Source organism: Malassezia vespertilionis, chromosome 4 (assembly GCF_029542925.1).
Source record: "Malassezia vespertilionis chromosome 4, complete sequence".
Lineage (NCBI taxonomy): Eukaryota > Fungi > Basidiomycota > Malasseziomycetes > Malasseziales > Malasseziaceae > Malassezia > Malassezia vespertilionis.
In genome coordinates, this window is record NC_079250.1 from 548,596 (window position 1) to 573,498 (window position 24,903).

General features: G+C 57.9%; 18 protein-coding genes across 18 annotated transcripts; 10 read left to right on the plus strand and 8 right to left on the minus strand.

Moving 5' to 3' along the window:
- Positions 1 to 93: 93 nt before the first annotated feature.
- CIAO2B (Cytosolic iron-sulfur assembly component 2B) lies at positions 94 to 681 on the plus strand (the record flags this gene model as incomplete). The annotated part of the gene is made up of 1 exon (XM_056207097.1): positions 94 to 681. The coding sequence occupies one exon, from the start codon at positions 94 to 96 to the stop codon at positions 679 to 681; it is 588 nt and encodes a 195-aa protein (XP_056063072.1).
- On the minus strand, positions 682 to 2,577 carry VPS33 (Vacuolar protein-sorting-associated protein 33; the record flags this gene model as incomplete). Its single annotated transcript, XM_056207098.1, has 1 exon — positions 682 to 2,577. The coding sequence occupies one exon, from the start codon at positions 2,575 to 2,577 to the stop codon at positions 682 to 684; it is 1,896 nt and encodes a 631-aa protein (XP_056063073.1).
- Positions 2,578 to 2,759: 182 nt separating this feature from the next.
- Positions 2,760 to 5,168, plus strand: CYR1_1 (cysteine--tRNA ligase; the record flags this gene model as incomplete). The annotated part of the gene is made up of 1 exon (XM_056207099.1): positions 2,760 to 5,168. The coding sequence occupies one exon, from the start codon at positions 2,760 to 2,762 to the stop codon at positions 5,166 to 5,168; it is 2,409 nt and encodes an 802-aa protein (XP_056063074.1).
- Positions 5,169 to 5,262: 94 nt separating this feature from the next.
- Positions 5,263 to 6,141, minus strand: EFM6 (Protein-lysine N-methyltransferase efm6; the record flags this gene model as incomplete). The annotated part of the gene is made up of 1 exon (XM_056207100.1): positions 5,263 to 6,141. The coding sequence occupies one exon, from the start codon at positions 6,139 to 6,141 to the stop codon at positions 5,263 to 5,265; it is 879 nt and encodes a 292-aa protein (XP_056063075.1).
- Positions 6,142 to 6,184: 43 nt separating this feature from the next.
- MVES1_002270 (uncharacterized protein) lies at positions 6,185 to 9,781 on the plus strand (the record flags this gene model as incomplete). Its single annotated transcript, XM_056207101.1, has 1 exon — positions 6,185 to 9,781. One exon carries the CDS (start codon positions 6,185 to 6,187, stop codon positions 9,779 to 9,781), a length of 3,597 nt encoding a protein of 1,198 aa, XP_056063076.1.
- Positions 9,782 to 9,998: 217 nt separating this feature from the next.
- On the minus strand, positions 9,999 to 10,901 carry CCP2 (cytochrome-c peroxidase; the record flags this gene model as incomplete). The annotated part of the gene is made up of 1 exon (XM_056207102.1): positions 9,999 to 10,901. One exon carries the CDS (start codon positions 10,899 to 10,901, stop codon positions 9,999 to 10,001), a length of 903 nt encoding a protein of 300 aa, XP_056063077.1.
- Positions 10,902 to 11,091: 190 nt separating this feature from the next.
- Positions 11,092 to 11,979, plus strand: IPP1 (inorganic diphosphatase; the record flags this gene model as incomplete). The annotated part of the gene is made up of 1 exon (XM_056207103.1): positions 11,092 to 11,979. The coding sequence occupies one exon, from the start codon at positions 11,092 to 11,094 to the stop codon at positions 11,977 to 11,979; it is 888 nt and encodes a 295-aa protein (XP_056063078.1).
- Positions 11,980 to 12,099: 120 nt separating this feature from the next.
- Positions 12,100 to 13,218, minus strand: PDB1 (pyruvate dehydrogenase (acetyl-transferring); the record flags this gene model as incomplete). The annotated part of the gene is made up of 1 exon (XM_056207104.1): positions 12,100 to 13,218. The coding sequence occupies one exon, from the start codon at positions 13,216 to 13,218 to the stop codon at positions 12,100 to 12,102; it is 1,119 nt and encodes a 372-aa protein (XP_056063079.1).
- Positions 13,219 to 13,326: 108 nt separating this feature from the next.
- Positions 13,327 to 14,297, plus strand: CKB2 (casein kinase 2 regulatory subunit; the record flags this gene model as incomplete). The annotated part of the gene is made up of 2 exons (XM_056207105.1): positions 13,327 to 13,330; positions 13,366 to 14,297. The coding sequence occupies 2 exons, from the start codon at positions 13,327 to 13,329 to the stop codon at positions 14,295 to 14,297; spliced, it is 936 nt and encodes a 311-aa protein (XP_056063080.1).
- Positions 14,298 to 14,310: 13 nt separating this feature from the next.
- Positions 14,311 to 14,898, minus strand: sec66 (Translocation protein S66; the record flags this gene model as incomplete). Its single annotated transcript, XM_056207106.1, has 1 exon — positions 14,311 to 14,898. One exon carries the CDS (start codon positions 14,896 to 14,898, stop codon positions 14,311 to 14,313), a length of 588 nt encoding a protein of 195 aa, XP_056063081.1.
- Positions 14,899 to 15,060: 162 nt separating this feature from the next.
- RTS1 (serine/threonine-protein phosphatase 2A 56 kDa regulatory subunit delta isoform) lies at positions 15,061 to 17,187 on the plus strand (the record flags this gene model as incomplete). Its single annotated transcript, XM_056207107.1, has 2 exons — positions 15,061 to 15,286; positions 15,317 to 17,187. 2 exons carry the CDS (start codon positions 15,061 to 15,063, stop codon positions 17,185 to 17,187), a joined length of 2,097 nt encoding a protein of 698 aa, XP_056063082.1.
- A 111-nt stretch (positions 17,188 to 17,298) lies between these two features.
- On the minus strand, positions 17,299 to 17,695 carry MVES1_002277 (uncharacterized protein; the record flags this gene model as incomplete). The annotated part of the gene is made up of 2 exons (XM_056207108.1): positions 17,299 to 17,382; positions 17,408 to 17,695. The coding sequence occupies 2 exons, from the start codon at positions 17,693 to 17,695 to the stop codon at positions 17,299 to 17,301; spliced, it is 372 nt and encodes a 123-aa protein (XP_056063083.1).
- An 88-nt stretch (positions 17,696 to 17,783) lies between these two features.
- Positions 17,784 to 18,621, plus strand: MVES1_002278 (uncharacterized protein; the record flags this gene model as incomplete). The annotated part of the gene is made up of 2 exons (XM_056207109.1): positions 17,784 to 17,817; positions 17,873 to 18,621. 2 exons carry the CDS (start codon positions 17,784 to 17,786, stop codon positions 18,619 to 18,621), a joined length of 783 nt encoding a protein of 260 aa, XP_056063084.1.
- A 17-nt stretch (positions 18,622 to 18,638) lies between these two features.
- Positions 18,639 to 20,234, minus strand: CDC8 (dTMP kinase; the record flags this gene model as incomplete). The annotated part of the gene is made up of 1 exon (XM_056207110.1): positions 18,639 to 20,234. One exon carries the CDS (start codon positions 20,232 to 20,234, stop codon positions 18,639 to 18,641), a length of 1,596 nt encoding a protein of 531 aa, XP_056063085.1.
- An 86-nt stretch (positions 20,235 to 20,320) lies between these two features.
- On the plus strand, positions 20,321 to 21,124 carry LUC7 (splicing factor; the record flags this gene model as incomplete). Its single annotated transcript, XM_056207111.1, has 2 exons — positions 20,321 to 20,378; positions 20,409 to 21,124. The coding sequence occupies 2 exons, from the start codon at positions 20,321 to 20,323 to the stop codon at positions 21,122 to 21,124; spliced, it is 774 nt and encodes a 257-aa protein (XP_056063086.1).
- A 206-nt stretch (positions 21,125 to 21,330) lies between these two features.
- MVES1_002281 (uncharacterized protein) lies at positions 21,331 to 22,659 on the plus strand (the record flags this gene model as incomplete). Its single annotated transcript, XM_056207112.1, has 1 exon — positions 21,331 to 22,659. The coding sequence occupies one exon, from the start codon at positions 21,331 to 21,333 to the stop codon at positions 22,657 to 22,659; it is 1,329 nt and encodes a 442-aa protein (XP_056063087.1).
- Positions 22,660 to 22,689: 30 nt separating this feature from the next.
- Positions 22,690 to 24,198, plus strand: MVES1_002282 (uncharacterized protein; the record flags this gene model as incomplete). Its single annotated transcript, XM_056207113.1, has 1 exon — positions 22,690 to 24,198. One exon carries the CDS (start codon positions 22,690 to 22,692, stop codon positions 24,196 to 24,198), a length of 1,509 nt encoding a protein of 502 aa, XP_056063088.1.
- Positions 24,199 to 24,221: 23 nt separating this feature from the next.
- Positions 24,222 to 24,878, minus strand: MVES1_002283 (uncharacterized protein; the record flags this gene model as incomplete). The annotated part of the gene is made up of 1 exon (XM_056207114.1): positions 24,222 to 24,878. The coding sequence occupies one exon, from the start codon at positions 24,876 to 24,878 to the stop codon at positions 24,222 to 24,224; it is 657 nt and encodes a 218-aa protein (XP_056063089.1).
- Between the last annotated feature and the right edge of the window lie 25 nt (positions 24,879 to 24,903).

The window sequence follows — 24,903 nt, forward strand, 5'->3', positions numbered from 1 at the left end:
CCGCACACAGCGCCGTAGCACGCACAGATCCTAGACACCGGTACGCGCCGCCACAGCCCTCCACATGGAGCGCGCCTTGCTTTTATTGCCACCATGGACAATGCGAATCCAATCGTGTATGCAACGCACGCAAGCCAACGCGAAGATACACAGCGCTCCGATCCCACCGAGTGGTGGCGCGACACACGCTTAGCGCCCCACACCTCGATATTTACCGACAACGACGAGGAGGACGCGGTAGAAACGTCCAACGACGTTATCGATGCGCGCGAGGTCTTCGATCTTGTGCGCTCCATCACCGACCCCGAGCATCCACTCACGCTGGAACAGCTCGCTGTGGTAAACGAATCGCATATCCAGGTCGACGAGGGTGATCTTTCCGCAAAGCGCCCTGCATCCGTCACCCTCGCATTCACGCCTACCATTCCCCACTGCAGCATGGCGACACTCATCGGTCTTTCCTTGCGTGTGCGCCTTTTGCGTGCGCTTCCGTCGCGGTATAAGGTCAACATCTCCATTCAGCCCGGCACGCACCAGTCGGAGAATGCCATCAACAAGCAGCTGAACGACAAGGAGCGCGTCGCAGCGGCGCTCGAGAACAAGCACTTGCTCGGCGTTGTGCACGGATGCCTCGCGTCGAGTGCACAGCGCGGTGCAGGTCCTAGCGTGCGCGTTTTGTAATTAGTGTACTATAGGAAGCGGCACCGAGCTGAGCTGCCGCAACATACTATTCCCATTCACCACCGAGGTCGTGGCGATTAAAAAGCGCCGACTCCGCTGCTGTGCATTCATGAGCCGGATCGCAGCAATCTCGGCATAGGTGACGCCGCCAAGGAAAAAGACGACCGTGGTCTGCACCGTGTCCTGCTGCGGCAGCGCTGGCTTTTCGCCGGCAGTCTGCAGGAAATCGAACGTGGCGCCGCGCAGCTTGACAATCGCCTCGTCGACGTTGCGCCATCCCGCGATCCGCGTGGCAAGCAGCCTTGTCCCGTGCGTCGCGCCTTTGTATGGGTGCTGGCAAATGGTCTGCACAAGGCGCACCGAGAGCGGCGCATAGCCACTGAATACGTAGCTCACATCTTGCGGCGCGCGCTCGTCGACCTCGTCGTCGATCAGCGCAAGCGGCCGTCGCACATCGCTAAACTGCGAACTCTTGCGCGCGCCGTGCGATGCAACACACAGGATACGCATCTCGGCAAGCGCGACAAGGAGCGGCAAGAACTCGAAACCGTATGTCTGCACAAACGAGGTGCGGAACTGGTCGAGCCACTTGCCGCGCGACACCGCGCCTAGCAGGCATGCGATGCATGCGAGGCGCAGCACTGTAAGACCGGGCGTCTTCAACAGCATCAGTTCTTCCAGTGCTTGCAGCTGCTGCGCGGTTTGGTAGCCCGCAACGAGGTTCTGCTGCACCTCCAAGACGCGGTGAAAACGCTCCGTCTTGGTGGTGCGCAGCAGCGCTTCGGTCATGCTTGTATGCAGCCGTAGACTTGCATGCTCGCTTTGCAAATTTCCAAGCTTGCTCACAAAAGAGCGAATCTCATGCACGCTACTCGCCTTGTGCCGCCCCTCGTAGTCTTTGCTGAGGCGCTTGGCGACCGTGTGCAGTTTTTCGCCGACAATGGCAAAGTTATCATCGCGTATGGCATGAAAGAGGGCGTCGTCCACACCGTCGAGCCGCACCTTGCGCTTCGCAGAGCTCACCGGCGCGGCAGCGCGTGCCTGGGCTTGTGCAGAGGCAGCGCCAACCCACGCGGCATCGACCTCGACGAAGCCGTTGGCTATGGAAAACACCTCGTCAATCAGGCCTTCGTACGTGAGCTGCGTCGAGAACGGCGTCACAAGGTCCACTGTCCGGTCCAGCACCACGAGCGCGTCGATTTGAGGCGAGAGTGTTTGTAGTGCGGCACTTCCAACATCCGAGGCACATTGCTCTCGCCGCTGGCGCACGAGAAGATCACAAAGCCGGTTCGCCATGTCGCCTTTGCCGACGATACGCGGAAAGAGGCCGTATGTGCACTGCATCGTCATCAGCGCTTGTGCAGCGCGGAAGAGGGAAGTGTGATCGCCATGCGCAAAGGTATGCACCCATGCCGCGTCGTCTTCCAAACTGAGCAAGTCGGGGCCGAGTGGGATAAATTCAAGGCCAAAGTCAAGGATATGGATCCTGCTTGTAAGTGTGTGGCGGCGCAGGTATTGCAGGCACGGCTCGGTGCGGTTCGGGACGAATGCAATCGTGTATGCATAGTGTTGGTCGTCGTGAAGCGCGGTATCCGCCTCCATATGCGCATGCACCGTGCGCATCCATCGAATCTCGGGGCGGCACAGGTACAAGAGCTGCCGTGTGGGCGCTTGCACGCCCCCACTCTCTCCAGGGCCTGCTTCTTCCAGCCAAAACATTTTCTCGACGCCGCGCTGGCGCAGTGCGCCGACATCTGACACAAGCCCAAGTGGCCCCGCGAGCATCGGATCAATCAGCAGCGTCTTCGACTCGGATACCGCATCGATCGTACGTGCAAACCCCTCCTGCGCGAGGCGGAGAAAAGGCGCTGCATCGATGCCGTCCCAGCCGGCCATGGCGAACGGCGCACGGCCGCGCGCGCTTCACACAAGTTTAGTCAGGAGCAGGCGCGCGATACATGTTTAGTCAGCGGTGCACGTCCACGGCCGATGCCGCAGCCTTCGACATGCCCACGGCGGGTGGAGTTTTTCGTTTGCGCTCGGTGTCTTGCATTGTCTCTGCGTGTCGCACCCGAGCGATGACCTCTTTGTCGCAACCGATAGACTATGCTGCACTGCAGCAAAGAACGTGGAAAAAGCCGGAGCCGATAACGCCTGAGCCCACTCTGCACGTGTGGAACAGTTTGACGCGGACCAAGCAGCCGTTTGTGCCGGAGCGCGCGCGACATGTTACATGGTACAACTGCGGCCCGACCGTGTACGATGCGAGCCATATGGGCCATGCGCGCAACTATGTCACGCAAGACGTGATTCGCCGGATCATGCGCGACTACCTCGGCTACGATATCCAGTTTGTGATGAACATCACCGACATCGACGATAAGATTATAGTGCGCGCACGCCAGGCATATCTCCTGCAGCAGTTCAAGGCGCAGCATCCAGTGCTGAGCAAGGTGCTTCTTGATACCGTACAAGCTGCATGGCGCGCCTTTTTTGCCAAGACGCTGGCCAAGTTTGCGCCGCCCGCGCCGCCGCACGAGAGCGAGGCCGATCCCGAGGACGCGGAGCGTGCGCGGCATGGCGAGGCAGGCTGGGAGGCGCTCGTGCTTCTCGAGACCGATCCTGTGTGGCGCGACAAGGCGGCACAGGAGGAGCCGAAATTTGCAATGCAGTTTCGCACGCTGCAAGCGTCGCGCGACGCGCAAATTGCCGCTGCAATGGCGCTCGGCGCCGCATCACACACTGCTGGCGAAGCGCACGCGTTGATCGATGCATCCGCAGACGTTCTCATGGCGCACCTGGACGCCACGCTTGGGCACACGGTCAACGACCCCGCCGTTTTTCGCGAGCTTGCGGCCTATTGGGAAGGCGCTTTTTTCGGCGATATGGAGCGCCTGCATGTAGAGCGGCCCACGACGCTGACCCGTGTGAGCGAGTACGTGCCCGAGATTGTGCAGTTCATTGAGCGGATCCTTGCGAACGGGTATGCATACGCAGACGATGCCTCGCCAGAGAGCAAGAATGTTTGGTTCGATACCCACGCTTTTGACGGCAGTCCTGCCGAAACCCCCGGCGATGCACACCACTATGCCAAGCTTGCACCGTGGAGCAAAGGCAACCGCGCCCTGCTCGAAGAAGGCGAGGGCACGCTCTCTTCCACGCGTGGAAAGCGGCACGCGGCCGACTTTGCGCTGTGGAAACGTGCCAAGCCCGGCGAGCCGTTTTGGGACTCGCCATGGGGCCCGGGTCGTCCTGGGTGGCACATTGAATGCAGTGTGATGGCGTCCGAAGTGCTTGGCAAGAAGGTCGACATCCATTCCGGCGGCGTGGACCTCATATTTCCCCACCACGACAATGAGCTCGCACAGAGCGAGGCGTTCCACGGAGAAGCGCAGTGGATCAATTACTTTTTGCACACGGGTCACTTGCACATCGAAGGCCTCAAGATGAGCAAGAGTTTGAAAAATTTCATCAGTATTGACGAGGCGTTGGAGCGCTTCACTGCGCGGCAGCTTCGGCTGGCCTTTCTCATGCAGCCATGGCACGCAAAGATGGATTTCCGCGAGTCCGCGATGGGCGAAGTGCGCAGCGTCGAGGCTACCTTTAACAACTTTTTTGCCGGCACCACCGCACTCCACCGCGATCACGGCGCCTCGTTTTCCGATGGCCAGCACCACTACGGCACTACAGAGAAGCAGCTTGCGGCACAGTTGACCGATACACAAGTCCAGTTCCGCGCGGCCATGTGCGATAACTTCGACACGTCGCGCGGTGTAAGTGTCTTGCTGCAGCTTGTTTCGCGTGCGAATGTGTACGAGCGTGCTACACCGCGTGCGGCGCTGAATGTGCCGCTGTTGGTCAGCATTGCCGAGTACGTCGCGCGGATGCTGCGCATGTTTGGGCTTGGCGAGGGCAGCGTTGCACCCGGCCAGCTGAGCTGGGGCACGGCGCAGGCGGAAACAGTGCAAGGCAGCGAAGAAGTGGCCCTGCCGTACCTCCGCGTCCTCTCCAGCTTCCGCGACGCGATTCGTCAGCTTGCACGCGCGAATGCACCGCATGCGACGCTGCTAAGCCTTGCAGATAAGCTCCGCGATGTGGACTTGACCGAGCTGGGCGTCGCGCTCGAGGACCAAGAAGATGGCAAGGCGATGCTCAAGTTCGTCCCCAAGGAGCAGATCTTGGCGCAGCGTGCTGAAAAAGAGCGGATGGTAGCTGAGAAGGCGGAGCGCAAAGCGCAAGCTGCGGCGCAGGCGCGTGAGAAGCGTGCGGCGCTGCTGGAAAAAGGGCGCGTCGCGCCTGGGGACATGTTCCGCGCGCCGCATGTGCACAACTTTGGCGCGTGGGATGCACAAGGGATCCCTACTGCCGACGACAAGGGCGAGGCGCTAGCAAAAAAGCGGCGCAAAAACCTGGAGAAGGAGTATGAGCGGCAGTGCAAGCTGCATGCGGAGTACCTTGCCGCGAAGGATGCGGGTGAGATTAAGTAGGCGTATGTAGCTTGCAAAGCAAAGTGTCATGGCTTGCGTACGTAATTGGTATACTATTCGTCCATGCTCGCACTACCTCTTCTCTGCTAGCGCGCTACAACGCCCCTTGTCCTAGCAGCGTCACTTTGTACAGAAACGTGCCATTGCGGTTGTACACGCGACGCCGCTCCAGATCGTCGTCTTCCACATGGCTGTAGGAGAAGTGCCGCTTGAGCAGCGCAAAGAAGCGCTTGTCCGCTTTGCGGCGTTTGTGGTAGCATAACAAAATCTCTGTCGCCGGCGTCGCCATCGCATGCATTGTATCGACCAGCGGCTGGAACGCTTCCTCGCGGTAGACACAGTCTGCAAGGAGAAGCACGTCCGGCTTTTCCGGGACACACCGCAGCGGCGCACCCCAATCAAGCTCCGCGATGTGGCACGGATCGAGCATGGTGTCCGCATTGCGCCGCTTATTCTGCTCCATGAGCGGCAGCATCGGTTCCTGGTCGGTGATCCACGTCTCGCACAGGCATCCAATCTTTGCGACAAAAAAACCAAGCAGTCCAGTCCCACTTCCAAGCTCCACGACCGTCTTGCCGCGCCATGGATGCGTCTCCATCGCCGCGCCGCACGCGCTTCTCGCGGGCATAGACGCAATGTACGCGCCAAGCACGTTTGCCGCCGGCCAAATCTTTCCGCCACACCCGTACCTCATATCGAGCACCAGAGACACGGTGTATGCGACGCGCTCCGCCGCCGACTGCGCCGCCTGCATGTCTTGCGCCGTCCGTGCATCTTGCGCCGTCCGTGCGTCGTCCACATACAGTGATGGCGCTTTCGCCGCGTCGCGATAGTACGTAATGCACACGGACTCGTTGGTGATCGAAGAGATCTGCTCGGGAACAAGCCCGTCGCCCCACGCTACCGCATCGGCTGGATCGAGCGGTGGAGTGAGAGGCAGTGCCATCGCATCCTCGCCAAACAGCCACGCCATGCGAGACAGAAGGGAGGAAAATTCCACGTGGCGGTGCACGGCCATGGGACGTGCCTGTTGCTCTTCTGGGTCCGAGACGATGGACCCTACCTCGGCGGGCCATTCGCCCACCGACGACACCGGACACGCCGCACCGCATAGTTCGGACAACATGCCACCTACAGCGCCGCAATCGGTTGGCGGGCATTCAGCGCCGGTGCCGATCGGCACACGGTCACACAACCCGGCGATGCCAGCGCACGATCCATTTGTCGACGCGCCGTTTGCCCCGCGCGCACGTACGCCGCCGGCGCCATCGCCTGTTGAGCACAGTGCGTACGTGACAGCCGGAGAAGGCGAATGGTGTTATGAGCCGGCGCATGCACAGGCGCTGGGCATGCGCAACGTCGCAGCAGCGCTGCCTCGCGCCGCACCGCCTCTCGTGACAGGGCACGATGCTGTGCAAAATCGAATGCAGCATCCCTTATCCCATGCCCGCGAGGCTGCCGATACTAGCGCTGCGCCGGAACGCCCACGAGTCATCATTCCACATGCGGAAGCCAGCGAAGCGACGCCAAAAACCGCGCACGCCTTCTTTTCCACAGAAACGCCGCTGGTTGACACACCCCAGCCACGCACTGCCGTTGAGTATCCCTGGGCGTACCAGGGAAATCAGGCGTGGACGGAAGCGCGTGCGCCAGTTGACACACAGTCGGATTCGGCGCCGTCGCGCTCCTCGAGCACGATGCAAACGCCGCATTCTATGGGGATTTCATCGTACGCTTCCACGCCGGCGCGCGGCCCAAGTCCAACGACGTCTGCATCGGAGCATGCTGCTACGTATGTGACACAATCCGTGCCGACGTCCATGCATACACACAGCGCTTCGACTGCACCCGCGCCAGCGACGCCGATCCATGCACAGAACATGCACTTTTCGCGCAGCGTGCCGGATGCTTCGGCCGTCCATGGTTCACCCCTAGCAACGCCGCGTCCTGCTCCTGCACACCGCGGTGCGCCGCCGAGCCAAGCGCCGCCACCGCCTGTGCAGAGAGTGCCGAGCCATGCAATGCCGCTCAGCGAGCACACCCGCGTCCCTCCAAGCGCTCAAGCTGCTCAGCGTGCGCCAGTCTTGTCGAATGTCGTGCCGTCCCAGCGCGCAAACCCAGCGCCGGTGCAGCTACCGCCGCGCAGCGCTGTGCCTTCTGACCTTCCTGACGCCCAAAGCCAGTCGGAGCTGAGCAGCGACGAGGAAGACGAAGGGTTCAGCACCACCGATGGTACAGACACAATGTACTTCGACGACTTTCCAGATATCTCGCACATGAGCCGTATGCCGCCCATTATGGATACCCCACGCAGCGTTGCGTTCAAAACGCCCGTGACCATATGCGACTTGTTCCGGGACGTTTTTGTCGCGGTCGTTGCGGAAAAGTTGCGAATTGTCTCGTTTTTCCCAGGCCAAGACACGTTCAAGGAGCTCATTTTCTCCCCGGGCGACCTACATGCAGCGCTTGGCGCGCCGTCGCAGCTCTCTGCCTCTTCGCGCGAATTGCGCATCACCGCAGTAGCCTTTTGTCCTCCGCTCGCACTGCCTACGCCTACAGGGCCTCTTGCGAGTGCCGACGGCCGCTTTGTGTGGTACGGCACAGTGTGTGGTGCTTTGGCCGAGCTCGATACGTATACGGGGCAGCTCACCGGCGTCTGCTCCTCTGTCCACAAGTCGCCCATTGTGCTCTTGCGCAGGGTCGGCCAGACCATCGTGGCGCTCGATGAGAGCGGCAAGATCTCGTCGTGGGTTGCGAGGAACGGCGCGCTACTGCGCCTTGTTGACATGCACCCACACTGCCAGCGCATCACCCTCGCCAAGAATGCGCACGTCAACATGCTCGGCAACCAATTGTGGGTCAGCAGCGTGGCGATGCACACCAAGTCAGCACCGCAGTACGCGGGCCAAAAGGTCCTCCAGGTCCGGGCGTACAATCCCTCCTCTGACGATCGCCCCTTCAATGCGATGAGTGCGCCGCTGCTGCTGCCCCTCACCAAAGAAAACAGGCTCGGGAGCGTCACGAGCAGTGCAGTTCTTGCTTCGCGCCCCGACATGGTCTTTTTTGGGCACGACTCGGGGCACATTACCCTCTGGTCCTCGGCAGACTTTGTGCACAAGAGCATCCACGCGCTCGGCACGCAGCCCATTGTTGCCATGGTTAGTGTGCATTCCATGCTGTGGGTTGCGTCGCGCTCGGGCCACATTGCGATTTACGACGTGAGCGGCCAAGTGATTCGTGTGGTAAAGTCGTGGCTGGCGCACCGCGACGGCGTCACTGCGCTAGTCTTTGATCCCTACGGCCTCGAGACGGGCAGCGGAAATCTGCCGGTGATGAGCGCAGGGAACGACGACTTTGTCCATTTCTGGGACGGGTTCCTCTCGCAGGACTGGATCGATCGGTCCTTGGGCACTCATGCGGCGCGTTTCTCTACGTACCACTCTCTGCGCATCCTCAATCTTACCTACAACATCAATGCCGCCTCGCCCGATGACCTGTTTGGCGTCGTGGACAACATGGAACTTTTCCAGCGCGTTCTGCGAAACGCGAGCAGCTTTGCCAGCGCGAAGAACAACGAGTATTGCGATACGTTCAACACGCCCGATGTGATTGTGTTTGGGTTCCAGGAGCTGGTCGATCTCGAGGACAAGCGACTCACTGCGAAGCGCATCTTGCTCGGGCACAAGCGCAAGGACGGCAAGGAGCAAGACAGCCACTCCTCGAGCCAGGTCCGCGCCTGGCGCGACAAGCTCGCCAGTTTTCTGCGCCTCGTCCTGCCGCCCGAGGCACCCTATACGCTGCTCTTGTCCGACAGCCTCGTCGGCCTCTTCACCTGCGTGTTTGTCAAGCAGTCGCTCACTCCGCGCATCCGCGACCCCGTCACCTTCTCCGTCAAGACGGGACTCGGAGGTCACTATGGAAATAAAGGCGCGCTTATTGCGCGCTTTGTCCTTGACGATGCGAGTCTCTGTTTCGTAAACTGCCACTTGGCCGCAGGGCAACGCAGGGTGCGGCAGCGCAATTTGGACGTGGCATGGATCTTGCAGAGCGTGTTTCCTTCGTGCGAGTCCAAGGCGTGCGATGTTGCGTTTGTCGACGGCGGCGACGGAACGATGATTTTGGACCACGAGATTTGCTTTTTTAGCGGCGACCTCAACTATCGCCTCGATATGCATCGCCCGACGGTACTCCAACTTGTACAGCAGCAAAAGTTTGCCGAGCTGGTCGAAATCGATCAGCTGCGCAACGAAATGCGTGCAAATCCCGCGTTTCGATTGCGCATGTTTCAGGAAGCGCCGGTACGCTTTCCACCTACTTACAAGTTCAACCGACTCTCGAATGAGTTCGACACGTCGGAAAAAGCGCGCGTCCCAGCGTACTGCGATAGGATCCTTTGGCGCGGTCATCTCCCAGAGACGGTGCAATGCACTTCCTACAAGCGCTGGGATGCTACGCTCTCGGATCATCGGCCTGTGTCGGCGACGTTTGTCGCGCGTGTCAAGTCGATTGACCCGAGCCGTCGCGCGCATGTTCTTCAGGAATGCTTGCACGACTTGGTTTTGTACAAGCATGCGGTGATGACAGCCATTCTCCACAATTATCATGCTTTATAGAATGTACATACTAGCACATACGGACCGGCAAAATCGACATGCAGTGCGACTGGGTTGCACCTGTATACGTACGTCAATACATTGAATGCAGACGCATGCGCATGCATCGACGCTATGAGAGGGTGGGCGGGCAAAGGGTATCGTGCATTTTTTTGCAAGTGCTCGCACGAAAAAAGTTTTGCGCGCGCCCATTTTGCTCGTCTTTTAGTACATACAATTAGAGACTCGACTGCACGCCCGACTTCTTGGGCGCAGAGATGTACGAGCCCTTGGCATCGCGCTTGTCGCAGCGGGCAATGCCATCCTCGTCGCGGTACACACCGAGCTCAATGAGCTTGGCAAACACCTTAGAAAAGTCCTCAAAGAAGAGCTTCTGGTCGGCCGCGTACTTTTCGACCCAAGGGCGGAACTTCTCGTCCTGGACAAGCGCGTAGTCGGTCGGCAGCATCATAAGAGGCTCGTCGTCGTCGTCCATACCCGGCGCGTACGCCGAATACTGGAACGGACCGTCCCAGTTGCGTGGCTTCCAGTCCAAGTTGAGGAGGAAACGGTAGTAGGTGTTGGCAAAGCGCGTCGGGTTCACGACCCACGGGCCGTCAAAGCCAGAGCGTGTTTTGTGGCAACGGCCGAGGTTGTGTGCACCAGACAGCGCGACAATCTCCTGGTCGTTGAAACCCATGCGGTAAAAGATATCGCGCAAATGGTCCTGAGCCAGCGCGCCGTCCGGCAGACGGCCGCGCGGAGGCAGGTACTTGGTGTTGGCAAAGTCGGTACGGCCAGACTTCCAGGGAATGTCGGGGCCACCCATCGCACGGACGGCCTCGACGCCTGCAAGCGTCCAAAGGTCTGCGTAGGTAATCCAGGGGTGGCGCTCCTTGACGGGCTCGAGGAACTTGCGTGCTTCCTGAAGACCGGCATTGGCAGGGTCGCCACCTTCTTCCTCGTAGCGCATACCAGCGCCGTTGGAGCCACCGGTGTCATCTTCCTTGCTGTAGGTGCCGCTTGCGTGCCAGGCGAGACGTACGAGAACAGGCCCAATAGAGCCGTGGTCGTAGTCTTTCTTCTTCAGAATAGAGCGAACGTCCTGGCGGACAGCGTCAAAGTCATTCGGTTTCGACATGGTTAGGAGCAACCGGCGCGGGTCCATTGCCGGGCCCCAATCATGCGCGGAGCATTACGCGGCCACAATTTTCGGCCGAAGCCACGTGGTGTGCACGTGCTACGGCACAGGGCACCGACCGTGCCACATGTTCCGTCTATCCACGATTCAGCGACTCGCACAGACAGCCTCGCACTTTCGGACCCACGCCATGTCTTCTACACAGGATATCCAGACCCGCGTTGTTGGCGCTCCCAACACGCTTGAATACCGCGTTTTTCTCGAATCTAAGTCGACGGGACAGCCCCTCTCGGCGTTTCACGACGTGCCGCTGTTTGCCGACGAGGCCAACGGTATCCTCAACTTTATCGTCGAGATCCCCCGCTGGACCAACGCCAAGGTCGAGATCAGCAAAGATGAAGTGCTGAATCCGTTCAAGCAGGACACAAAGAAGGGCAAGTTGCGTTTTGTGCGCAACTGCTTCCCCCACAAGGGTTACATCTGGAACTATGGTGCCTTCCCGCAGACCTGGGAGGACCCTTCCTCTGTGCACCCGGACACCAAGGCTGCTGGCGACAACGATCCGCTTGATGTCATTGAGATCGGCGAAAATGTCGGCTACACGGGCCAGATCAAGCAGGTCAAGGTGCTCGGTGTCATGGCGCTGCTCGACGAAGGCGAGACCGACTGGAAGGTGATTGCCATCGACGTCAATGACCCGCTCGCTTCGAAGCTGAACGACATTGAGGACGTTGAGCGCCACCTACCCGGCCTGATCCGCGCTACCAACGAGTGGTTCCGCATCTACAAAATCCCCGATGGCAAGCCCGAGAACCAGTTTGCCTTTTCGGGCGAGGCCAAGAACCGTGCCTATGCCATGGAGGTCATCCACGAGTGCAGCGAGTCCTGGCGTCGTCTTATCGGTGGCCAGACTAAGGCGGACGATGTGCAGATTGTCAACACCACTGTGCAAGGAAGCAGCCGCTTGACCAGCGCCAACGACGCTGCCGTTGCGTCGCTGCCGACTGCCAACCCGCAGCCGCCAGCACCGATCGACCCGAGCGTCGACAAGTGGTTCTTTATTAGCGCAGCAAACTAAGTGTAGGGCCATAGAGCACAAACGATGTACTTGCCGATGGTGTGCACAAATGGCGCCCCCGTCATTTCCTATTGCACGTACATTGCTACGTATCCTTTGCTACGCAAGTGCATCGACAGGTTAGCCGCGGTACAGCGCACGCTTTGCGACCTTGACGACCACATCAGGGTTCGCATACGATGCAGCCTCGAGGTTCTGTGCATAGGGCGTTGGGATATCGGCGCCCGTAACACGCTCCACAGGCGCATCGAGGTAGTCAAACGCGTCCGTTTCCATGATCTGGGCGCAAATTTCAGAGCCAATCCCAAATGCGGGAAATCCGCCTTCGACAGTGACGAGACGGTTTGTTTTTTTGACGCTCTTGATCACCGTCTCGATATCGAGCGGGCGAATCGAGCGCAGATTGATGACCTCGGCAGAAATGCCCTCCTTCTCGAGCGTCTTGGCAGCCTCGAGCGCATGCAGCACACCAATGCTCGCTCCGACAATTGTCACATCAGTGCCTTCGCGCTCGACGTGTGCTTTTCCGATGGGAAGGAGGAAATCTTCCGAAGCACATTCCCGGGACACGGGGAATGCATGTCCATAGAGGATCTCGTTCTCGAGAAACACGACGGGGTTCGGGTCGCGGATCGCAGACTTCAGCAGGCCCCGCGCATCCGTCGAGTTGAACGGAACAATGACCTTGAGGCCTGGGATCTGGCCGTACCAAGACGAGTAGTCCTGCGAGTGCTGTGCAGCTACGCCGGCGGCAGCGCCGTTGGGTCCGCGGAACACCACAGGGCAGGTCACTCCGCCGCTAGACATGTAGTGCGTCTTTCCTGCAGAGTTGACAATTTGGTCGATAGCCTGCATAGCAAAGTTGAACGTCATAAACTCACACACGGGGCGCAGGCCTGTAAAAGCCGCGCCGACGGCAAGACCCGCGAACCCAGCCTCGGTGATCGGCGTATCAATCACACGGTCCTCGCCGAACTTGTCAAGCAGACCCTTTGTAACCTTGTATGCACCATTGTAGCGCGCAACCTCTTCGCCGAGCAGGAACACGCTCGGATCGCGGTCCATTTCCTCCTCGAGCGCCGAGTTGAGCGCATCGCGCACCATCATTTCCTGTGCATCGCCCTCACTCGCAAACGTGCGGGTAAGTTTGGGCATTGCTGTGCGCAGCATTGCAGGCCGCGCTGCCGCACGCAGCGGCGCGGCGCGAAGGAAGCTTGTAGTAAGCAGCGCAGCACGCATTTCTCGCGGTGGTGGCCAGAACGTGAAGGACGGGCCGCGCTGGGGCGGTCGGCGATCGGGCTAGAAAGATCGGGCGCGCCGCCCCTTTTTCCTCGCGGCGACGACAGGATGAGTACGTGCGAAGCAAGGGCGGTGGGCTAACAGTAGTGGAAGAGCTCTCTTCCGGCTCGTCGGACTATGCAGCGAGTACCTGGATTGCATGGTTTCTCTCCACGAAAGGAAACGAATACTTCTGCGAGCTGGATGAGGACTACATCCTCGACCGCTTCAACCTCACAGGCCTTAACACAGAGGTGCAGCACTACATGCATGCGCTGGACCTGATTACCGATGCGCTAGACGAACATCTGGGCGATGAGCAGCGCGAGCAAATTGAGGCCCAGGCGCGGATTTTGTATGGTCTCGTGCACGCACGCTACATTCTCACAACGCGCGGCCTCGCCAAGATGCTGGAAAAATACAAGCGTGCGGATTTTGGGCGGTGTCCGCGCGTGCTCTGCTCCCAGCAGCCACTCTTACCGGTAGGCTTGTCGGACCTGCCATATCAAAACCCCGTCAAACTGTACTGCCCGCGGTGCGAAGACTTGTACAGCCCCAAAAGCTCGCGGCACGCGTCCATCGACGGCGCATTTTTCGGAACCACATTCCCACACATGCTGCTTATGGTATACCCCCACATGATCCCTGTCAAGACTACAAGCCTCCCGCAAACGCCGACCAGTGCGAATGCACCTAAGCAGGCGTATGGCGGAGTTTCTGCCGACGCACTCCACCAGCGTGCACTTGCGCTCGAGCAGCAGAACCAACTCTTGAGCCCGAGTGAGGACGTCAGCAGTGAGTCGGGTGCGAATGGAAACACACGTCCGTTTGCCGACTCTGCGCCGCGCCCGTCCACCGCCCAAGGCGCTCCTGCCGTCCCCCACGTAGAGCGCCTGATCCCACGCATCTTTGGCTTTCCGGTGTACGAGACGAGCCGCTTAATGGCATGGCAAGAGAAACAGCAACGCAATCAAATTGCACGGATTAGCCGTGTGCAACGGCCGCTGGAGTCGACGGGACCGCAGCCATTGTCTAAATAGGATATCTATGCAGCTATTTCTCCATCCGATGCACCTCGAGGCCCAACTGATGGGTCTTGGCAGTCTCTTCATCGCGCTGTTTGTTGATGTCAAGCACGATATCGCGATACCGCATATTGGTAGACACCTGGTTTGCGCTCTCGAAAATAAGCTTGCTCCACGATTCATCAAAGCGCCCTGCCTCGCGGACAATATGTGTCACTTCTACACGCAGATCCTGGTCCATCGTCTCGAGCAGAGCCGCAGCGTCGTCGCCGACAGAGCCTTTCTCGAGCAGGCTCGTGAGCGCGCTCTTATTCTCGCGCAACTCGGCCATGTTTCGAAGTGCAGTCACCGCGCGCGCTAGAAGCGCGCCTTGCAGTGTCGCTCGGGGAACAACCCATGCGGGGCTCGTAGGGTCTTCATCGGGGTACTCGTCCTGCACTTCTGCCAGCGCATTGTAAATCGCACGCGCAGGCACCATACTCTTGTCCGCCGCGGTAGACTCTTGGTATTGACGCCAGAGCCGCTGCGTACGCGAGCGGTATACTTTGCTAAATAGCGCAAGTGCCGCAAACAGCGACGCGATATACGCGATCGGCACAAAAATCGAAAGCGCCATCGCCGCCGGTAAGCCGCAGCGGCAGCGCGCCGCGTACCTTATAAATGGAGGCGTGTAATTTGCAAGCACAGCCTAGTAGGCAAAGGGGCCCGGGTGGTGCCCCTTGAGCGTCGCAATCCTGTTTAGCACACCGTTGTGCTTGGCGGTGCGGAGAAAGCCGCAATGAAAGGCTTAAAGAAAGCCATGGTACGTGGCTGCAAAATCTTACCACAGAATCTGTCGCGCTCAAGGAGCAACGAGCAGACGAACCAGGGGCAGACCCGAGGTAACGGCGCTGGAAACGGCACGGGAACACCCCCACTTTCAGGTGTTGTGCCAGCGCCGCCATCCAAAGAAGGAACGCGTAGCTTTTTGTTAGGATCCTCGCGTACTCCATCCGGTGCAAGCAGTACGTACATGTGCATATTATTGACAACAGCGCCCGACAGTGCGAGCACGACATGGCCGGCGCCTTCGCCGCCCTATGCACAAACACCCCAGCGGCCGTCGGCGCCAAGCACGCCGGCAAACGGAGGCATGGCACCCTCCGTGGCGCTTGCGCGGACACGACAGCCTGTGCAGCCGACCGTTGCACCAAAAGATACAATTCCCGTGACTCGCACGCCGCCGCGAAAGCAGCGGAGCAGCCGGATGCAGACAAACGAGACAGTCGTACTCGAGCCGCTGCCCTCTTTCGCGGAAGTGCCGCCTAGTGAGCGGACGGAGTTGTTTGTGCGCAAGCTGCGGCAGTGCAGCGTCGTGTTTGACTTTAACGATGCGAGCCGCGAGCTTCCCGGGAAGCATATCAAGGCGCAGGCACTGCAGGACATGTTTGAGTATATCACCACGCAACGTGGTGCAATTCCAGAACCCGTGTACCCCGAGATGGTACACATGTTTGCCTCGAACCTGTTCCGAACCATTCCTTCTCAGACGAATGCGTCGGGAGATGTGTTTGACCCCGAGGAAGACGAACCGGTGTTGGAGCTCGCCTGGCCGCATCTGCAGGTTGTCTACGAGCTTTTCTTGCGTTTCATCGAGAGTCCCGAGATGAACACGAATATTGCGAAAAAAAACATTGACCAGTCGTTTGTCATCCAGCTCCTGGAGCTGTTTGACAGCGAAGATCCACGCGAGCGCGACTTTCTGAAGACGCTGCTGCACCGTATTTACGGCAAGTTTTTAAACTTGCGCGCGTTTATTCGCCGCTCCATCAACAACGTCTTCTTCCAGTTTATCTACGAAACGGAGCGGCACAATGGGATAGCCGAGCTGCTCGAGATTCTTGGCTCCATCATCAACGGCTTTGCGCTTCCGCTCAAGGAGGAGCACAAGACCTTTTTGACGCGCGTTCTTCTTCCGCTGCACAAGGCGAAAGGGCTTGGGTTGTACCATCCGCAGCTCGCCTACTGTGTCGTCCAGTTTATCGAAAAGGACGGTTCGCTCACCGAGGAAGTGGTGCTCGGCCTTTTGCGGTTCTGGCCCAAGACCAACTCGCAAAAAGAGGTCATGCTCCTTAACGAGATCGAGGAGATTTTGGACGTGGTCGAGCCGCAGGATTTTGTAAAGATTCAAGTTTCGCTCTTCCAGCAGCTTGCCCGCTGTATCCAAAGCCAACACTTCCAAGTCGCGGAGCGCGCGTTGTACTTTTGGAACAATGAATATGTTGTAAATCTGATGGGAGATAATATCCACGTTGTGCTGCCCATCGTCTTTGACAGCTTGTACGACAACTCCAAAGCACATTGGAATCAAACGATCCATACCCTTGTCTACAACGCGCTCAAGCTGTTTATGGAGATCAATCCAGCATTTTTCGATCTGGTCTCTACAGAATCTCAGCAGAAGCGGGCCTTGGAACAGCAAAAATCAGTCCATCGCGAGCAGGCGTGGCGCAAGATGCGTGGCGCTGCGCTGCGCAACTCACAGCGGTTTGGAATGCGTGCGCCAAAGACGCTTGTGGACGATGAGCTCTCTGGTTCGCGCGCCGCTGTCCAGCAGAGTCGGCGCTCTGAAGGCGGCTTGTCGGATATGATGCCGCTCGCCGCGTCCATCTCGAACCTTGCACCGCGTGCACTGAGTCTGAACACGGGTGCAAACCCTGCGCTCGGCTCGTCGATCCTTGATGATCGCGAGTTGTCGCCGAATAGTACCTCGGGTACTTCGTTCAACAGCGACTTTGAGGATGCTGAGTTTGGTACCGATATCCCCGAGGTGGCGCTCTCTGCGTACGAGCATGATCCTACTTCTGCATTGGCAAGCCCATTTATTAACTCTACCCCTCTGCTCCGCCGCAAGGAAAATCCGTAGTTGATCGCTTTGCTTTCGCTGTATACGTACTGGAGCGCGGAATTGTTCCGCATCCACAATAAATCACACCTGATGCAAACCATAAGGCCAACTATTGTTACTGTACAAGTGCTATGAAGCAAGTTGCGCCTTTTCAATCGAATGCACGAGGTCGTTCAAGTGCGACTGTGCGACGCCCGTTTCTTTTTCGAGGAACTATATGAGCGGGTGAGCAACGTACTGTTTCCTTCTTTTTCAGCGCATCGATATCCTCGTTTGTCGAATGCAGCTTTCTTTGCTCGGCTGCCAGAGCGTCTCCAAAGTCCTGCTGCATAAACATTTTGCCCACTGCTTTGTACATGCGCGTCGAATCGCCCAGCGGCTTCAGCTGCTCGTACGTGAGCTCGTGCAGCTTCGCCTCGCGATGTTTTGCCTGCACCTGCGCACGCACAATGCCGAGCTGACGCTGTGCCGAGATAAGGCGCGTTTGGACCGTGTTCAGAAGCACGGGCAGCGATTCGTCCGACATGGTGGAGCAGGACTGCTTATTTCCAGCTTGCGCAGGTCGCCGTTTATTGCCGTGCGTGCCATGTGGAGTGGCCTTCCTTGTCGCCAGCATGTCCCACCGCGCGGGGTCGCGCGTCGTTTTTGGTGCGTGTGCACATATCGCTGACAACAGTGGGCAATATACCATATGATATTTCAGAGGAACAGCTAATCAACGTATTTTCGGAGGTTGGCCGCGTCGCTGCGTTCCGCCTGGTGTCTGATAAAGAGCAGGGCAAGTTCAAGGGCTATGGATTTTGCGAGTACGAGGATGTGGAGACTGCCGCGTCTGCTGTGCGCAACCTGAATGATGTGGAAGTGGGAGGAAGGCAGCTGCGCCTCGACTTTGCGGACTCTGACCCGATGGTCGAGCTGGAGCGCCACACCGATGCGCGCAAACCGGCAGGAACAGAGCAGGGGACGCCGCTTCCTCCGGGCGTCTCGGCAACAGACGCGATTACACACGCAATTGCGAGTCTTCCTCCTAATCAGCTGATGGATATCTTGACGCAAATGAAGTCTTTGAGTGCGACATCGCCGGAGCAGGCGCGCGCATTGCTCAGCGGAAATCCGCAGCTCGCGTATGCCGTCTTTCACTCGATGCTCATGATGAATATTGTAGATCCGCTTATCGTGCAGAGAGTGCTTGGCGAGGCTGGTGCGATCCCGGGAGCGTCGATGCATGTTCCTGCTCCAATGCCCGCACAAATGCCTGCTCCGGTGCCTGCAATGCCCGCACAAATGCCCATGAAGAATGCTACACCCACACCTGCTGCACAGGCGCAACTCGACGAGCAGCAGCGTGTCCTGCTCTCCCAAGTCCTGCAGCTCACTCCCGAACAGATCAATGCGTTACCGCCGGACCAGCGCGCTAGTATTCTACAGCTAAAAGCACAATTCGGACAGTAGATATTGTATAATGCACACTACAAACTGGGACGCTGGCGCACTGCATCCGCCGCGAGCTGTCCGTTTTTGAACTTGAGCGACTCAAGCGGCGGCAGGACGGTCTGGACATGCTCCACCGCCGCGAGCGCCGCGGCCTGGACATTTTCCCATACCTGGTCCGGCTCGCAAGCAGCATCGATTCTGTTCCACACGCCACCGTTTTGAAGCACCATTTGCTCCACGTAACCAAACGACTGCCGCACCTTTTCCTGAAATTCGGCGCGTTCGTAGCGCTCCTCGCCGTATGCGCCGCGCTGGGCTGCGGTATTATTATCAAGGTCCAGGAAGAGAGTTGCGTCCGGCATAGGAAGACCCACATCGGGGCCAAGGCACCACGAAAAGTCGAGCCCTTTTGCACAAGAATATGCAATGCCCGAAAATGCGTACCGATCACAGACAACCGTCTTGCCCTCGTTGAGCGTGCGCAGCAAAAAGGGGATCACTTCCCAGCGGTTCGCAGAGAACAAGAGGTGGATCGCCTCGTCGCTGATCTCGCTTTGCTCGGTGAGGTATGCGTTGATCATTGTCCCGACCTGCGTCGTGCGATCAGGGAACTTGATCAGCTCTGCTTGGAGCATTTCACAGAGGCGCACGACCTGCGTCGTCTTGCCTGCACGGTCGAGCCCTTCCACAACAATCAAGGCACCGCGGGGACCGCTGCCGCTTGAAGCAGTCCAGCGCGGCTGCGTGCGCGGCGCTTCAATCTTCGCCGCACAGCTCTGCAGCCAGTGCAATACGCGCTCGACGACAACAGCGCGGAATCCATCCTTGTAGTTATGGTCGCAGTCAAGGAGGAGGTTGGTGCACACAGAGCCTGCAGGGCGCGACGGCTGTCCAGTAAGTACATTCACGAAATCAGCCAAGTGGTCGACAGTGACGATGGCATCGGCTGTGCCGTGGACGAGAAAAACATTAACAGATGGAGGGCATCGCTGGACGTGGTGTCCCATCGGATATCGCAAAGTGCGATCAATATCCTCCTTGTACATCCGTCCCTCAACCATCTTGCCTTTAACGATTTTTTTGACGGGTACATAGCCAAGCTGGGCGATGTGCTCCTCTACATTGTCAAATCTGACAAGGGACGTGGTCATGGTGTAGCGAGCAGATGCCATGACGGCAAATGTCGGCGGGCGCTGGTACTTGAGCGAGTTCAGCGTGCAATACTTGGACATATATGTATACGCGACACCACATCCTTTCGAATGGCACACCAGCATCTCGACGACGTAGCCGAATCGCTGCTGCAGGTAGTCAATGAGATATGCAAGCTCGTCCACGGCAGCCTCGTAGTCGCTGAGCTCCGAATCTCCGGGAGTAAAGCCCTCTCCGCGCATGTCGTACCGGAATGAGTCCATAGGCAGCACCTGGGCCAGCGGCGTAAAAAAAAGCGAGTTCTTGTGCGAGTTGATCCCATGGATCATCACGGCCAGCGGCTTGCCTTGCGTGGCATGCTTCTCAGGGAGCGCTCCATCTACACCATATTTGCTGTGTAGAATCGATGAGAACATGGGGTTCGGCACATCGCGAACGAGACCAGGGTACAGGAACGGGATCTCCAATGCGTGCTCCATCGTGTTGAGCAACGCCAAGCAGCAGCGGCAAGCTGGCGTATCTATATCACGTGGCAAAACGCCGTCGGTCTTCTTCTCCACACAGCATGGGTCGGAAGGCGGAGGTGCAACGGATCGCGCTGGAGCGCCTGATGGGCCCGGAAGGTATGCAAACCGAATAGATTTTGACTCTAGTCATGGGCACCATGGACAAGAATGTACATTTTACGGACGTAAAAGTGTGCCGCAATTACTTGTGTGGCACATGCCCACACGACCTGTTTAGCAATACCAAAATGGACCTCGGCCCATGCCCACGCTCGCATCTGCCGCGATACAAGGAGATGTACGATTCAGCAATTGCAAGTGGCGAGCAGTTTCCAGAGATTCGTTCCGAGTACGAGCGCAGTACACAGGCATTCGTGGTGGATATTGACCGCAAAATCAACGCAAACCGCCGGAGGCTGGAGCAAACTCCGGAAGAAATGGAGCGCTCCAATGCAATTATGCGCGATATTAACGAGATGGAAGAGGCTATATCGGCCGCCATGTCCGAGATGGAGTCACTCGGTGAGCAGGGGCGCGTCGAAGAGTCGCTGAAGGAGCTTGCAAAGGTAGATGCACTCAAAGCCGAGCGTGGGGACAAAGAGAAGGAACTGCAGGTTTTGCAGGAGAATAGCGGTGCGAGTGGGCATCAAAAGTTACGGGTATGCGACGTATGTGGGGCGTATCTGTCCATTCTCGACTCGGACCGTCGTCTGGCGGATCATTTTAGCGGGAAGATGCATCTGGGCTACCAACGTCTTCGTGAGCTTGTTAAAGAGTTTGAAAAGCAGCGTGCGGGGTCTGCACCGGTGACACAGCGCGCACAAACGGCCAATGGGCGGCGCAGAAGCCTCTCACCTTCGTAGAATACCCGTACAATAGCATAGGCAAACTGGATGCATCTTGCGCGTCGATCTCTACATCATTGCGCTCACTTGTTGCGCTATTTCGGCTGTACATGCCCTGCCAATGCAGAAATACGCCTCTCGTTATCATGGATTATTATTTCCCGGTCACAGAAGAAGAAATGTGGAGCTGCAAAACCGGACCACGTCATTGCTTTATTTATACCATGAGCACGATCCTTAACCAACCTCTTGAATTGTCCAATGGTGCAGTGATGCCCAACAGACTGGCCAAAGCTCCCTTGGAAGAATGTCTTGCAAACTTTGGCGGCGGTCCTCCGAACAATCTTCATTTCAATCTCTATGACGCGTGGGCAAAGGGCCAATGGGGAATGATTATTACCGGCAATGTGGGCATCGACAGACGCTTCCTTGGTATCATGTTTGATGTAGTAATTCCCGATCCGGCTGATGTGACGAAGCGTGCTGAGTATATGCCTGCCTTCAAGAAATGGGCCCGTATCTGCAAAGGAATTGACCCAAACGATGCTCGGCACGACGACCCGGTGGCATCGCGTGGAGATCGCGCACTGGTGGTTGCGCAGCTCGTGCATACGGGAAGGCAGTCGATTCGCTGTGCAGGTCGTGCTCCATGGAAGCCGCCGATGGCGCCTTCCGCCGTACCGATCAAGACCAGCGAGGAATCTTCGTTCGCAGACAAGCTCTTGTTCGGCACGCCGAAGGAGCTCACAGTTGCAGAAATTACCGACATTATCCACCGTTTTATTGAGGGTGCTGTCTACTGCTACGAGGCCGGTTTTGATGGCATTGAGCTGCACGCCGCGCATGGGTACCTCCTGTCGAGCTTCCTGAGCCCATCCGTGAACCTACGCACGGATCAGTACGGCGGCGATGCAGATAGGCGCTTCCGCATCATTAAGGAGATTATCCAAGGGATTCGTGCCAAAGTCCCTCCTTCATTTGTCGTTGGCATCAAGCTGAATTCGGGCGATTTCGTGCGCGGTGGCCTGAGCGAAGAAGACGCGCTTTTGCATGTGAAAATGCTCGACCAGACCAAAGCGGTCGACTTTGTAGAGATCAGCGGGGGTACTTATGAAAAGCCTGTGTTCCTGGACCCTAAATTCATGGCGGAAAGCACCAAGCTGCGCGAGGGATTGTTTACTGCGTTTGCGCAGCGATGCCACACGATACTTCCTCAAGAATCCAAGCTTCGTTTAATAGTCACGGGCGGATTTTCTACCCGTCGCGGGATGGAGGAAGCAGTAAAGAAGGGTGATGCGGACGGCGTTGGCATTGCACGCCCTGCTACGCTCGAACCGGCACTGCCCAAGAAATTGTTGGACAATGCTATTCCCGACGCGCAAGCCGTGCAATGGGAGCCTTCTTCTCCACCCTTCTTCTTCCCTCGCCTGCCGCTCACCGGCGCCGGCTGGAGTATGTTGTGGTTCACCGCCCAGATGCAAAGGATAGCGCGCGGCGAGCAGCCCGAACCCAATATTTCGATGCTCAGCTTCTTTTGGCACTTGCTTTTTTAAATAGTTGTACTCCACACGTTTACTTTTTCCATGGAAACGCGCAAAACAGCCGATCTCGGCGCGCTAGAAATCCCGCGCGGGTGGCAGGCTGCGGCGCACACGTTGGATAGCCTGCTCGGAGACTCGGCACAGCCTTCGCCACCGGCAATATTCCTGCACGCACCGAGCAGTGCCAAATGTGTCGGTGAGATTGTGCGCGCATTGGTCCCAAGAGAGGGGCTGCGTGTTGTGACGGTATCCGCGCTCGTCTCATGCACACCACGACTTCTCTTTGCGCATGTACTGCGCCAGTTGGGTGTGCACTCTGCATGCACAGATCTGTGCGACTTCTTTGCGCAATTGCGCCAAGCAAAAGGGAAAATTGTGCTGCTCGTCGAGGACGCCGAGCGAATGCGCGATTTGTGGCCCGAGCATATCTGGGAAATGATCCCACTTTTGGCAGAGTATACAGGCACACAAGGAAGGATTGTTGTGCTTTTTCTTTCGTGCTTACCCTGGGCATCGTTTCGCACGAATTCCGGCCGCACCGTCTCGGCCAGCCCCGTCCTTCTTCATTTTGGCCGTCTCGCACCGTCGGATATCATCGCGTTGCTGGAGCAAGACAGGGATATATGCTTTGAAGCTTCCTACAAGGCATTACCGAGTATGGAGGGGGAAAGTGCCTTGGATGCGCGTGCGCTTCGCCACTTGCACAAGAGTTTTGTCGCACTGTTCTATGACTCGGTCAAGGGCATGCTGCACGACGCGAACGATATACGCTCTGTCGCAGCCGCTGTATGGCGTGTATTAATGCTTAGAGTGCGGCGTACAGGCACGCACAATATCACTGCGTTGATGCCGTATATCTCGGAGCTCGTGCGTGACGCGATCAAACGGCTCGTCCCACGTACGATCGGCCCCGCTGCATGGGCAGCCGAGCGAGAAGCACCATGTGCTATAGAAGAGATTCCGCAGCAGAATTGGCCTACGCGCACTGGTTTTACAGCGATGCAGGCGTTTCTTTTGATTGCGGCGTTCCTCGCGTCGTACAACCCAACCAAAACGGACGCGGCCATTTTTGTGCGAGAGCTTGGCAACTCGCGCAAACGGCGGCGGCGGACTAAAAAACAAGGGGCTGCAGACGCTGCGCTGGACGAAATTGAAGGCGCAAAAGACGCTTGGAATCGGCCGCAGTACTGGGGGCCGCGTACATTTGCAGTGGAACGATTGTTTGCTATTTACCATGCGCTCCTTGCCGATTTTCAGCAGGATTTGAACGAGGATGGACTGCTTGTATCTAACGAGCGTGCGCAGCGGACCAGTGATAACAAGGTCGAGCTCCATTTGGAGCATGTCGCGGGCGAATTTTGGAGCCGTTCGGCGGCGGCGATGGGCCAAATCAACGAGCTTGTCACAAAAAAGCTGCTTGTGCGGATGTCACCCGCAGGGAAGCTTGGCACAATTCAGTACCGTGTTAATGTACCGTATGCATTTGTGCGCGCGCTAGCGCACTCGGTGGGATTTCCCCTCGATACGCGTTTGCATGACTGGCACGCATAGAATAGCATAGATACCATGCATTATTATGTCGGTTGTAGCGGCAGTGTACGCCATACAGTATAAGACCCTTGGGCACCGACAGGTTTATACATAACTTGAATCGTCGCGACATCGGCCCAAATCCCCTGGACCGGCGCCTCAGGCTGTGGCATGCGCCGCGGAGGTTTGACTTGCAGCGTGCGTACTGCCTTCTCAACGATTGTCTCAGCATCCCGTGGTGTGTATGCCTGCCCAAGTGATGCATGCGGTACAAACCGCATACGCTGCTTGCTTTTGTCGCGTATGCAGTGATGCAGTGCCTGCTGCAGGGTTTTTTGGAACGCAGCAAGCGGTGCTGCAGACGCGCGATCCGGCCGCAAATGAATATTCTCGTACTTGCGCAACGGGAATGAGTGAATTTCCTGAAGCTTGATAGTATGTCTTTTGGTGCCGTCGCACACTGTTTGTGCCGTATCAGCCACTGCGTCCAAGTCCGTTGCAAGCCAGGCTGGCAGCGCAGCGTTGCAAGGTGGTCCGTGCAGCTGAAATGGCGGGATCAGTGTAAGGTGGGGAAGCCAGCGCTCATACGCAGCATCATGTGCGCGTCGAATTTTCTGCAATGAAGCAAAGCGCTGTGCATCTGTGGCGCGCTGGGGGCGCACGACCACGACCACTAGCGCCGTATAAGCACGGTGCTGCATGATGGCTGGAAGGCGATCGGGCGAT